This window comes from Thermobia domestica, chromosome 14 (assembly GCF_964235325.1).
Source record: "Thermobia domestica chromosome 14, izTheDome1.hap1.1, whole genome shotgun sequence".
Taxonomy (NCBI): domain Eukaryota; kingdom Metazoa; phylum Arthropoda; class Insecta; order Zygentoma; family Lepismatidae; genus Thermobia; species Thermobia domestica.
Window position 1 is genome coordinate 62720842 of NC_137467.1, and position 14575 is coordinate 62735416.

The 14575-nt window shown below is 35.2% G+C and overlaps 1 protein-coding gene across 1 annotated transcript in view; it reads left to right on the top strand.

The window, feature by feature from the left end:
- The first annotated feature begins 481 nt into the window (after positions 1-481).
- Positions 482-14575, top strand: part of LOC145669698 (uncharacterized) — an 81915-nt gene continuing 67821 nt past the window's right edge. Inside the window, exons 1-3 of the mRNA XM_081737991.1 lie at positions 482-617; positions 4407-4491; positions 11510-11678. Of these exons, the coding sequence (XP_081594117.1) occupies positions 511-617; positions 4407-4491; positions 11510-11678 (361 nt within the window). The 5' untranslated portion in view covers positions 482-510. The remainder of the gene's footprint in view (positions 618-4406; positions 4492-11509; positions 11679-14575) is intronic.

Consider the following 14575-nt stretch of genomic DNA (forward strand, 5'->3'; position numbering starts at 1 on the left):
AAAACAAGGATATTTAGATAGCTCGCATACTAGTCCCCGCGTAATTCTCTGAACCGCTTCGGATAGGTTCTATACTTACCAAGCCAGGGAGTTTTAAAATGTAGTTTCGCGTTTCCGTCGATTTGTAACTTTGAAAGGAGATGCTCGACCCATTTTATTAAAAGTTTTTCTTTTTTTATTTGATATAAGGAATCACTTCCCGGAGTTTAATCGTCGAAGTCTAAATATTTTAAAAATTCACTTTGAAAAATCCCGAAGTATTGAAATCCACCTTTCCCGTTCTAGTGTCAATAATGAACTTCTGTGCATTGTGTAAACGAGGTAGCTTTATCGTAAAGTTGCATATAAACAACAACGCTTGTTGATAGCATGAAAGATAGATCTAAGTTATATGTTTTGTAATATTTTTTTACGTGCTAGATTATTTAAATACCACGTATAATGTAGATCATTACAGTGTCGCTTGTTGAGGAGAAATAAAGGTACCTGCTACAGACTCTACAGAGAACCATGGGACCAAAGAAAAAGAAAGAAAAGGCTAAAAAGGAGCCACCTAAAGAAAAACTGCCAAAAGATCTCGAAGAATTCATTCCAGATGAAATAATGTTGAAATATCAGTAAGTAGTTATTAAATTTTAATAATAATTATAATTATACTCATAAGTCCTTTCTTATTATTCACGTATATTGGTACACGTCCAAAATAGGGGCGTCATTTAGGGGGGCAGGAGGGGCAATTACCCCCTCCCCAAGAGTTTGAGGAATAAATATACTTTAATAGATTGTCTACTAATATGTATACTAGTGAAAAAACGCGAAAGTCTCATGTCGGTGGTGAACTTACCCCCTTCAAGCGAAGTCTGAAATGACGCCCCTGGTCCAAAATAATATATTTTTTAGAGTTATAAATTTTCGTACTGATAGGTCTTGTCTGTACGAGACGTGCCTGGGCAGTAAGTACAGTTTTGAAAAAAAGGCACTAAAACAGGTTTGTTCAATCCAAATTTATTTTCACATGAAGAAGCACCTCTTAAATTATTTTTCGACATATTTTTTTACCAGTGTTCAAAAAACTTGTCAGAGTGGGTTACTAACTCGTCCAAACCTTCCTGAATGAAACATCCCGCCAGTGTCCGGCAAGTAGGATGACTGTGAGATTCTTTCTGTTATCCGGTTTTTGAATGGAAGGAACGTGAAGCCGGCCGAAATTTATCGTCAAATTGTACAGACTTAACGGTGAAAACGCAAGTGAGGGAGTGAGGGAATGGTGCAAAAGTGGGTAAGGTATTTCTATGAAGGGTAAACAAATGCCCACGACTTACAAACGAAATGGTCGGCCTTTTGTTGTGACTGATGAGTTAGTGAGGAAAATGGTTGAGAAAATTCGTGAGAATAGACAGTGGACAATGATAATGCAGATGAGTTACTTCAATTTTCGAGAAGTGTTTTGCATGAGATTGATATCGACAGTTTAGATTATCGTAAAAAAAAAAAAAAAAAAAAAAAAAAAAAAAAAATGCTGTGTAGTTATGGTTGTCTTCGTTGGCGTGATGTTTCTTTGAAGAAGATTTGGACATGTTAGTTAGTCATTATGACAAGTGTTTGCACATTGATGGAAACTATGTCAAAAAATAGTTGAACGTGTGCTCTTTCATGTAAAAATAAATTTAGTTTGAACAAACCTATTTTAGTATTTTTTTCAAAACGGTATTTACCTTATATACCGTAAGTATCGACAGGTATCGTACATTATTGGTACAATTTATTTCGAATTGTATTTATTTATAACTAATCAATTAGAAGTAGTAAATGGGTCTCGTTTAAGAGTTTGTGTGTCAGTATTAGAAGTGTGTGTGTGTGTGTGTGTGTGTGTGTCAACGTTGGGATAAGACAAAGAATATTAGATACAATGTGAATCAGTCTATTTTTCTTACGCACACAATGTCCATACAAATTAGAAATTTCACTAATTTCATTTTGTTGTAAAGGATTGTTTGTAGACATATATCTCTTCTTTGTAAAAAGTTATAATTAAACTAAAAAAAGGTTAACAGTCAATCATATTTTGCAATGTTTCATCTACTATATTGTATTCTGTCATCTTTCTATGATAACAATATCATCTTATCACATTTATCTTCAAACACCAAGGGGAAGTAGAACCAACACCACCCTTTGTATTTCCCTCCCTCTGCATTGTTAATCGTTATCGGAACGTAACATGGTCCTTTTCCAGTTGGTGACGTGCGCAGTTATGTATCCCTACTTGTTTCCTGGAAATACCAGATTTTTGCCTGATCATTGAACTATGTTCCATAATTTTAAAATTTAAAATGGGTATGATAGTAATAGTGAGTGAAATATTGAAAGTTTATTTTTCTTAAAAAATACTGGCTCAATATATCCATTTGATACGAAAATTTTTACTCATTTATTTTCAACTTGTTTTCTTATAAAATTTTTAATTCTGTCTGCGGACCACCTGCATTATCTTCACGGATCACTGGTGGTCCGCAGACCACGGAGCAGGACATTTGGGCGCGGCCAGTTGTGCGCAGACGTTTAGACGCGGCCGTTTGGGCGCTAGACATTTGGACGCAAAGCCATATATCTGAATAGGTTAATCTACTTAAATGGGTTTAAAATATTTCATAAACTAGAACCCGCATGTCTATGCACTAAAAGCCTTGAAAATAGGCACTAATATCACAAACATAAACAAATAACTGTACAACTTAAAATTTAACAAATCAGAAAGGTGAAATTTGATCCCAAGTTTCTTAAAAAGCTATCTTCAAATACCCTAAATTTTCGTTACGTTGTGGCATGTCCTATGGTAAACAGTCACTGAAAGTCTCAGTTGCATTAAATGCTTGGTTTAGTTCTAGTAAATTTTTGTATAACGCAGAAAGAAAGAAAAAATATACGAGTTTAATTACTTTGTTTCTAGAATGATATACCCTAATTTCAAGAAAATCGGAAACCATGACCCGCAGGTTTTCTTTTTTCAGTATGAATCTGTATTGAACTTAAAATTTGCTGTAGGCGTCCTATGACACCCGAAAATAAACTTCTGTGAAGTCACCTTTATATCATCTCTAACATAAAGGAATAGGCATTTTGGACATTCATAACTTTTATAGCTATTCATAACAATGTATTACTTTTATTACTATATTTGCAGAGATAATTGAAAAGGATATAACAGTGAAATATAATACAGATATTGAATAATCTATTTTTGTCTTATGTTACATTTATCATGACATTATCATTTCTTGACAGAATTACGCGCCAAACCCCACAAGTATTCTACGATGTTAACAGTTTTAAAATTCTGTACAAATAGCGAATTCTTTCATCTGCATGAATATATTTTCTTCTTTTGTTGGGCGACTCTTGCATCGTACACTAAGTCCCGCCTTTCTTGTGTCTTCCAAAGTGCATCAAAAAAGCGACAAATCGACGGATGGCCCATTTGAAGTTCTGATTGCAGTTCACGATGAGCAGCTTCGTCGTAGTGTTCGTTCTTGACTATGGTCATATAGAACTCTGACACACAGATTCCACATCCTTATTGGGAATAATGGTGTTCTTCTAGTACCATGCGTTTAAATAATTCATTATAGATTGTGAAAGTTCAAAAATTAAAATATGTACAGTATTGTACGCATTTTAAGATAAATTCTATGTCTGACTAAAAAAAAAAAAAAAAAAAAAAAAATCAAATAACAGTGCAGTATGAATATATATAATTACATCTTTAAAATAATTAACGAAAAAGTGCGTTTTTTTTTTTACACAAATTACATTTCCTTATTACATATCGAATTCTTCGGTTTTATTTTATTAAAGAGAAATATTCTTTTAAAACTAAGCCACATAGTACGGAGTACGGATATTGCGACCCGGATAGTGAAGAGTCTGCTGCAGTTCTTTCCTATTTCTTTTCAACTGGTAGAGACAAGTTGTGCATGATGTGTAGAGACTGTGATGCGTTTAAAATATTATTTTTTAGTTTTTGCAAAATTATTTGTAGAAGTGTTTCGAAATTTCCAGTGCCTAAACATCCGGGTTCTAGTTATGAAATAGGTAGGTAAACCTATTTGGATAAAAGGTTTTGCGCCCAAACGTCTCGCGCCCAAATGTCATAGACGCCGCAGACCATACGCTCATAAATGCTATATTAAATTATTAAATGTGAGACAAGGCAGAATGCCTTGATTTCTGTATGTAAAATAATACTTAATAAATAAATAAGTATAAAAGTAAATAAATTTATGAATAAATTATCAGCAACCTAAAAATGTATTATTTAATCAATTTAAGTCTTACTGTATTGTAAGTCGTAACTAATATTAATATCATAATTTAAAAATAAAACATAATTATTTGATATTTTACAGAATAAGATGGCGACAAGAGGAAATGGCAAAATTGGAAACGGAGCTTATAAATTTACGAGTCATCCACAATGACATTGTGATGAGGGTATGTTAATTTTATCATTGAGATTGTGCTGCAAAATTAGATATTTGTATATAAATTGATGTAATTATTTATATGTTTAACACTCTATCATATATTTCTATATCAATCTTTCGGAAATTTCATCATCCATTGCACAGTTATTTTCTAAATCTACCTTGTTTTAACTTTGTTCATCCTCAATGTCGTGCAAATAACTTTCGAGGATAAATAGGACGTAAAACAACAATGCTATCATTCAACAGTACAAAAGTTAATTAAATGCAATTCTAAAGCAAAATTCCTTAGCAGTATTGCCTTTTCAGCGAGTTACTCCTCTTGTCTAATGACATGAGAGTTAATGACCGACTAGCGAAAATAGCTGATAACTTATGCAATAATAATGTAGCTTTGGCTTAAAAGAATATAACGACTTCATTATAGTAAATTTTCAAATAGTTTTATCATTAAGGATCAGCTTAACGGCTAAAGAAAAGAAAATAAATATAGGAAAATCTTTTAGATATTTATTTATTTATTTGGAGAAAGGGTGTGAATTTCCATTTTAAAAATAACTTATAAAACCTTCTTTTACACACCGTATGAGGATTTAAGATTTAAGAGATCAAAATATCGGATAAGAAATGCCATTATTGAATGTCACTGATTACATTCAATTGCATTGAATTCAAAATAAGGGGACACTTAAAACCTATATTGAGCAACTGACTTTGCCTCTATGCTTCAAGTTATAACATTTAACAAGGAAGGGTCACGCAGTGGCTCCGCTGAGATCCGAACGAGACAACTGTGTTTTCATTTGATATGTTATAACTAGATGAATCCCAAAGTTATACGTGCCACCGGGCGGAATGTCGTGAGTTACAACATATTTTGTAATATAAAAGCTACAAAGCTGGCAGAAAAGTTTGAAACGAGTCATTTGTTCGGAAACGGTTGTGTAAATGAAAAACTCTTACAATACGTATCCATCATTTTCAATTGCACGCTTTTTTGGATTAAAAAAGTTTGCCCCAGGGTCCTCGCAGGGTACCAGACGGGGTCCAACTCAAAATTTTCAAATAGCAAGAGGGGTTAAGTAGCATATCGTTTGAAAGCTGTTGTAAAATGAAAGAAAATGCAACAAGTCTCGACTCTCTAAGACACCCCTGTGCAAAATGGCGACGGGTCAAAGTGTAAACAAAAACTTAATTGCAAAGTCCATGGTCACCTCTATAAATCGGAAACGGTGAGACAAATGTGAAAATAGGAAAGGAAGTGTGGCATTATTTTCAAAGCACAACAATTTAAGCTAAACGTCTAGTCCCAGGGTCCCCACAGGGTCCCAGGTGGGGTCCAACTAAAAAGTTTCAAATGGCAAGAGAGGTAGCACATCGTTTGAAAGATCTTGTTAAATGAAAGTAGATGGAGCAAGTCTCGACTTTCTACGACAACCCTGTCCAAAATTGCGGCGGGTCAAAATATAAACAAAAGCTTAATTGAAAAACTATGGCCGCCTTGAACCCAAGATGGCCTCTTAAAGCCTATGTCATTCATAACAGTACAAATCTAAATCTCTATTTTTCTCTATTATGTATTTAGAAAAAAATAGGACAACGAAAGAACAATTGAGTTTCGATTTACTTCAACTATTATTTCAATCGGTAACAACACACATATGTTTTGTTCTTCATGCACATTCGTCACGGTTATCTCAACGTAATTTGCTTGAATATAACGAATATGCGATGAACACACAACTCTGACTTCCTCCTCATACTGGTAAACAAAAGTTGAATATCTTCGGATATTTTTCTAATTTTGTCATACAGTAGTTCGTGCATAAAGGACTAGCTGTACCAGGAGGTTGGGGGCTCTATTGTAACGGATTCGTGATGGTTACATTTGTATGTCATTCGTTGGTTTGATCGCAATACCAAATATGCAAAATAATAATAATAATAATAATAATTTGCAAGATTGGCGAGTAGTACCAAACTATATGTAAGTCATTTCAGTACATCTAGTTGCGTCAAACTTTGTTGGTTTGGTCACAGTATTCCAGGAAATAACATATTTATATACAAACTCATTTTTCACACTGGCAGCCATATTGGATTATAGATTATATTCTTTGATTTGTGGATATCTACTATGAACCATAAACGTAAATACCACATTTCGCTTTTCCAACGCCAATGTTGTGAGCTGGGCATGCGTTCGATACATAGGGCGGCATTTTGAACTCAAGATGTCGCGTTTTTGAACATTTCGCATATTTTCGTCACCTACTAATCAACATTAATGCCAAATTTGGTTTTCCTAGCTTCAGCAGCTTGGTATGCTTATCCTTTCGATATAGGTTTTAAGCGGCCATCTTGCATTCAAGGTGGCCATAGATTTTCAATTAAGCTTTTGTTTACATTTTGACCCGCCGCAATTTTGGACAGGGTTGTCGTAGAAAGTCGAGACTTGCTCCATCTACTTTCATTTAACAAGATCTTTCAAACGATGTGCTACCTCTCTTGCCATTTGAAACTTTTTAGTTGGACCCCACCTGGGACCCTGTGGGGACCCTGGGACTAGACGTTTAGCTTAAATTGTTGTGCTTTGAAAATAATGCCACACTTCCTTTTCTATTTTCACATTTGTCTCACCGTTTCCGATTTATAGGGGTGACCATGGACTTTGCATTTAAGTTTTTGTTTACACTTTGACCCGTCGCCATTTTGCACACGGGTGTCTTAGAGAGTCGAGACTTGTTGCATTTTCTTTCGTTTTACAACAGCTTTCAAACGATATGCTACTTAACCCCTCTTGCTATTTGAAAATTTTGAGTTGGACCCCATCTGGGACCCTGCGAGGACCCTGGGGCAAACTTTTTTAATCCAAAAAAGCGTGCAATTGAAAATGATGGGAAACGTATTGTCCGAGTTTTCCATTTACCCAACCGTTTCCGAACAAATGACTCGGTTCAAACTTTTCTGCCAGGTATTTTTTTTTATTTATTTTTTTTTTTTTTATTTCTTACGTTACAAAATATGTTGTAACTCACGATATTCCGCCCGGTGGCACGTATAACTTTGGGATTCATCTAGTTATAACATATCAAATGTAAACACAGTTGTCTCGTTCGGATCTTAGCGGAGGCACTGCGTGACCCTTCCTTGTAAGAAATATCAACTCTCTACCTCGAAAATTAGTCTCTAAAAATTTTGTGAGCTCCTGAACGATAAGCCATGGTTCCTGGTTCACAGGTACACAGGATCAACCCTCTTTATTTAGATATGAGTATCTTAGTCCACTCACTTAGTTCACTAACCAAATTTTGGGATAGTGTGCATAAGACCGTAAGACAACCTCGTAAATTTGGAAATCGTCAAAATTACTAATTTGATAAGGGAGTATGAGGTCATGGTATATACCTCTGATGGTTTACGTAGTTCAACTCGTCTTCTTCTATGACTAAAAAATTGTCACACTAATCAAATGTAGGAGTTTTTTGAAACGTAATATAACCCAACTAATGAGGTTTCATGAATTTAAGGGGGATACGGTAGCTTAGAGGTAGAGAATTCACATCTGGTGCGTGGAGTCCCTGGTTCGATCCCAGCTTGCGCTAAGTGGGCTTTGTGGTCGACAAACACCGTGTGCGTAGGCTTTCTCGGGGTTCTCAAGTTTCTTCCCATTTTCTTCATTCCACCATTTCATTCATTTCTCATAATCACAGTATCTTTTAACCTGCACTGCATAACCGTAGGAAGTAAATCTGAAAGATTTCACTTTTATTATTTTAAAAGCTCTTATGAATAAATACATGCGCTGATTCTCTCTTGTTTCTCAAAGTGAATCAAGCGAAAGAAAGGGAATCATTCTTTATTGGTAGAGAATGATTGACTTATAGGGGTGAAGTAGTATATTCCATTAATTCGGTAAAGACCAAGAAAATTTCGTTGATTTAGTATTATTAGTATCGAAAATAGGATGCTATTTTGAAATCTCATGTTGACCAATGGATTGCAAAACAGGTAACAGAATTTTTCTCCTTTATTAATAAACATGGAATATCACACAAATCGAGGAGACTGAGAAGAGGACCTCTTCTGACTTTCTTGGTCAAAACATTTATTACTAAGATTGTGGAAATTTTTAGCTTTTCATGGCAGAAGGCTTACTTTAAAAGTCCTTAACAGGAGCGTCATTTCAGATTTTGCTTGGGGGGGGGGGCAAGGCCCCTTGATATAAGTAAAATTTCGCGTTTTTCACTGATTTACTACTATTCTATTGATAAAATCTATATACATCTCAAACTCAGGGGGGGGGCAAATGCCCCTCCCTACCCCCTAAATGACGCCCCTGGTCCTTAATGATAGTATTTTGTTCAGTTTTGTAATAGGCAGTACTCAAGAGTTTCAGTAATGGAGTAGTTTGGCTACATAGCGGTCGAAAGGTGCCCGAACCCGAACTTTGTATTCTGTTTATTTGCAGCACGATGTGCCATAACGCAATAGACCGAAAGATGTTTTGTAGGGTCTTGACTTCAGACTTACACAGTAGGTGATACTGTAGATTGGAGCTAGTGTTCATGGCAAAGAGAACATTTTTTTGCGTGTAACGATAGTTTCAATCACATCAGTTAAAACGATGAGTTTTTCACTGGAGATGCGTGTGGTTTTGTTAGATGCGTATTTCGAAACGAAATTATACAATGTAGCAAACGATTAATTTCAGAATCATTTCGGTAAGGAAGTGCGTAAATCAACTATTCATATTCAACAGATTTCATGAACTCGACAACGTGCGGGATAAATCTCCAAGTGGCACGCGGACTGTTTTCATGAATGATGTTTTGAACAACATTGTAGGAAGATTACAACAGCCACGGAAAGGATTTTGGCAGATATTGCAGCAGATATGACTATTATATAGCTCAATCCAAGAGGCAACGAGACCCGCATATTACGCCCATATCTCGTGAAAGAGGTACAAAAATTGCGCCCACGTGACAATGGCAATTGAATGGGGTGTTATCAATGTTTCCAACAATTCATACTCAACAGTGTTTCTGTACTTGATAGGTTTATTTCAGGTCAGATTAGATTTGACTGGTCATGTTATCTCAGAGAACACTAGATAATGGTCCACTGAAAACCTGCATTTGTAGCGTAATTATTTTCTATTTTCGGGCTTGAATCAGAAATATTGGAACGTCAGACTGTCATGAAGTTTTCTGGGAAAGCGTGAAAAGTACATTCACACTGACAAGTAAACCTTACGTTTGGGTGAATCGAGTTGCTGATTGAGACACATATAAGAAAGTAGTACTAAATGTGGTCAGTATTTCAGTGAAGTTGTAGGTGCGAAGCTCCAGGGGTTTAGGAGATACAGCTACCCGAACATCACATGCAAGTACAGAATAGTCTTCATACAGTTGGAGGTAAAAGCTCTGTAAGACCTCTTGTAACGACAAAAGGTGAATAACAAATATATGGGTATATATTAGGACTAGGGGGAAGTCATATAGTAAGGGTATATCTGAAGGCGGCCATCTTGAAATCCGCCATTTTGAATGAAGGTTAAGTTTTTAAAATAGGAATAGGGTCATGTGATACATGATTTAAGGCGCAAATTTAATCAGAAGAACAATGGTGACGTTAATTTTGATTTACGCGCAATTAGTAAAAAGTTACAGGGAAATTAAATATTGTTGCAGCATATGTATTAGTCCTTTACCCCACCTTGTAAATTTTGTGTTAATGATAATAATTAAATAAAAAAGCAGGTGGATAAATATTAGGTATATGGTAAGAGTTGCCTTGATGGCGGCCATGTTCAAATCCGTCATTTTGAATGAGACAAAAGTTTTAAACAAAACGCATAACAGTAACACCTTATTAATAGCAAATTTTACCTTAAATCCAGCGGTATAACCATTTTTGCTTTATCATTAACCAGCACAAAATTAAATGGGAATAGAGTAATGCAATAGATGACTTTGGGCTAGAAGTTAATCAGAAATACAATGGTGGCGTTACAATGTTAGTTGTTTGATGCTTTACTTGCACGCCATTTCGTTGTTTTACTTGTATCCTGTTCACATCTATTTCTCGCTGCAACAATATTTAATTTCCCTGTAACTTTTTACCAATTGCGCGTAAATCAAAATTAACGTCATCATTGTTCTTCTGATTAAATTTGCGCCTTAAATCATGTATCACATGACCCTATTCCTATTTTAAAAACTTAACCTTCATTCAAAATGGCGGATTTCAAGATGGCCGCCGTCAGGTATACCCTTACTATATGACTTCTCCCTAGTCCTAATATGTACCCATATATTTGTTATTCACCTTTTGTCGTTACACGAGGTCTTACAGGGCTTTTACCTCCAACTGTATGAAGACTATTCTGTACTTCCATGTGATGTTCTGGTAGCTGTATCTCCTAAACCCCTGGAGCTTCGCACCTACAACTTCACTGAAATACTGACCACATTTAGTACTACTTTCTCATATGTGTCTCAATCAGCAACTCGATTCACCGAAACGTAAGGTTTACTTGTGAGATACTGTTGGTTACAAAAAAGATGTTTGTATCCGGCATTTGAAACATACATGAACGACATTTGAAGACCTTCATTTCCCAAAATACACAAAGATAATGGAATTGGATATTTAGTTATACAGAAATTGCTATTACATTGTTCACTTTTATTATTGGAACCCATTCTCCTTCTTTCATATACTCGGTGGGAGATCATGCGGTTAGGATCCCACGTTAAGCTGTAGGTCAACATCTTATATAGCCTTGGTGATAAAATTGATGTAAACCAAATCAACGAACCTAACTCTTATATACATAATATGCTTTCCTTGACATATGTTAATGTATAACAGAGCAGTTATTAATCTATTTTTTCTCGTGTTACGTTATTACAATCTGAGGTAAAACGGGCAAATTTTGCCATTGTCTACGAAGTTTTATTTAACTGAAACTGTATTTATTTCTATTAATAAGATACATTTAATACTTTTAATCATAGCATGAACAAGCTCATGATGCCCTGCTGGAAACTGTTTCACACGCAAAGAAAAAATGGATGCATTTTGATGCTGTGTGTGTTGCAGAACTGGAAGCGGTCAAGGTTGAAGCAAAAGCTCTAAAGGAAAGGATGAACCTGGAAATAGATAAAGCCCTCAAAGCAGTGGAAAGTGAGTACACATTACTTCATTTATTGAGTTAATATAATTAATTAGTCATATATATCTTATACAGTATAAAGAGGCTAATAATAATTAACGTAACAAAATCTATACTTCAATTTATCAAGCTTGGGTATACAGAGTTTGGAAACAAACCGAAAAATATGGGAAATGAATCCTCAGATGTAAATACGGAAACAATCATAGATCAACAAAGCCATCAAATGAGTCATTTTGGAGCTATAGCCTACTTAAAATTGATTAGAACGACAAAATGAAGTTTCAGAACTCGAGATTGAAATATCGAATCAAGATCGGATAAAAGACCATAGAGGTTACTTTAAACCTAGACTCCATGAATGTGTTGGAAGATGTAAAACTGGAGCAGTAACGAAGTTAGATTCGAAGCATAAAAGGGAACTCAAGAAGTCTGCTGAAATGAAAAATGGTAGATCAGGAACTGCAAGGTGCTATACATTTAATACCCACTGGCACGTTAGAACTCACTCTTGCCCTAGTAATTAGCTTAAGCTCTGGGAGACTCAGGTTCTGTTCCTGGTGGGAACTCATGTGGTTTGGATCCTATGTTAAGTTGTAAGTCCATAAGTCATATAGCCTCACTGTTGAAAGCGACGCTGAGCTGAAAATCAAAAATCTATACTTAAATATCTGGGACATTAATAGAGTTGAGTTTGAGTTTAACGTCCCGTTCAGCAGCGAGGCTATATGAGACGTGGACCTACTGATTAACGTGAAATTCGAACCATATGAGCTCCCGCCGGGAATCGAACCCGGGTCTCCCACGCCAAAGGTGCGTACGCTAACCGAGGGACATAAATAGAATCTATACTTAAAATAATCACTACCTTCCTTCACTTTAACTTTGCTCCAGATTTTCTTTTCGAGTTTTGACCCATTTTATATCCTTCCGTGCAATTTTCAACTGGATCTAACTTCGAAGTGACGCACTAGAGAAGCCACGTTGTTTTATGCAATCATTTTCTCCTGTTTTCGCGTGAAGATTTTAATTTCCGACGTTTTTGGTGCTGTTTTCGAATACTGTGTACATACTTACACTTACAAAAAATTATGTATGTACGTACTTACACATATACACATATGACTTTAGTCTAAATCTACTAACATTTGAAATGCAATTTCTTAACAGGAGGGAGGTACTTGAAATGTAGTTCGTTTACTCTACATCAATTAAAGAAACTGAAAACAAACAATTCGTCGCAAACTTACAACAATAACATCATCATCATCAGCAGCAACAACAACAACAACAACAACAAAATAATAATAATAATAATAATAATAATAATAATAATAATAATAATAAACACATTAATTTCTTTCTTTGGAATGGTGTAGATTATATTTTATGTAAATCTTCAGTCTTTTTTTTTTCTAAGAATTTAGGTAACACATGGTTATAATTTCCATATTGAAAAGAACGTTTGTGATAATATCCACGACTTTTACCAGAAGATACAATCCACAACTTTTCCGCAGGGTTGTTCAAATACATTAACTGGAAAAGATAACACAGGAATGTGTTAAATACATATTTTGTCTTAACTTTTTCAGCTAATGTGTTTCGACAGCTCTGTGGGAATGTTGTGGTTTGCCTTTATAGGTATCCGCATCAGTCGTGGATGATATAATCAAAATGTTCCTTAATTCGAAAATTGTAATCACGCATTAATCACATTATTAATCATATACTAATCATACGTAAAATCGTTTCTGAATAAGGCCCACAATGAGTAACTGTAGGTATTAATAAATCAAACATGGTTATATATCGATAACCAATTTTTTGTTCATTAAAGTTTTTTAAAACAGGTTTTAAGATTAGTTCATTTGAAATTCATTTTGATCAAATGCAATATTTGAATTATTCAAAGATAATATCATATCTTCGATGGTTAATAACGATAATGAACGTAAGTGGCTTCTGAGTTCCCCAAAGAAAAGTCACTTTGATAAAAAAAAAAAAAAAAAAAAAAAAAAAAAAAAAAAAAAAAACGGAATTTTATTCCTTGATGTTAAGCTCGAATAATGTATTAAATCTTTTTGGTATGTCTATTCTTCTTGCCTTAATGAGTTCCTTCGTAGTTACGCTTTTAGCGTACGCACCTTTGGCGTAGGAAATCCGTGTTCGATTTCCAGCGGAAGCTCACCTGGTTCGAATTACACGTTCACCAGTAGGTTGACTTCTCATATAGCCTTGCTGCTGAACATAGGCGCCTGAGCCATGGGGCAAAAGGGGTCACTTGCCCCCCACTTCCCAGACTGGGGGGGCAAACATAGCATTTTGCCCCCCCACTTTCGGGGCACCAAACAATATCCAAAAAGTCTTGTCTTTCAGGGAAAACTACCTCTCAAATACAAAGCACTGAAATAAATTGCTAAGTGTTTATCGTATTTAATTCTCTCTCTCTCTCTCTCTCTCTCTCTCTCTCTCTCTCTCTCTATATATATATATATATATATATATATATATATATATATATATATGTGTGTGTGTGTGTGTGTTTTAATGGTGTCAGGTTTTCATCTATAATATTCAAAATGCATATGCTTGGGTCAAAGTTAGTGAACCATACATAGGCAACAGCTGGAAAAGAAAAATTCAAGATTCTCAGATTTTGGTAAACCATCGATACAAAGAGCCAGATTCCAGCATTCTTTTAATGCTAGGTCAGTTTTAAAATGCGCATGTCCAAAACAATGTGGAGGATTAAAACAACTACAGATGGAACAGTTGGTACAATAACCTGTCAATCACATCCTCAGGGTGTCCCGTGCCGCAGTAGAAGAAAGAACATGGTAGAAACGCGAGCTAAGATCAACTTCTGCCGGTGTCTTGTGAAGCCAAAAAAAAAAAAAATGTGTAG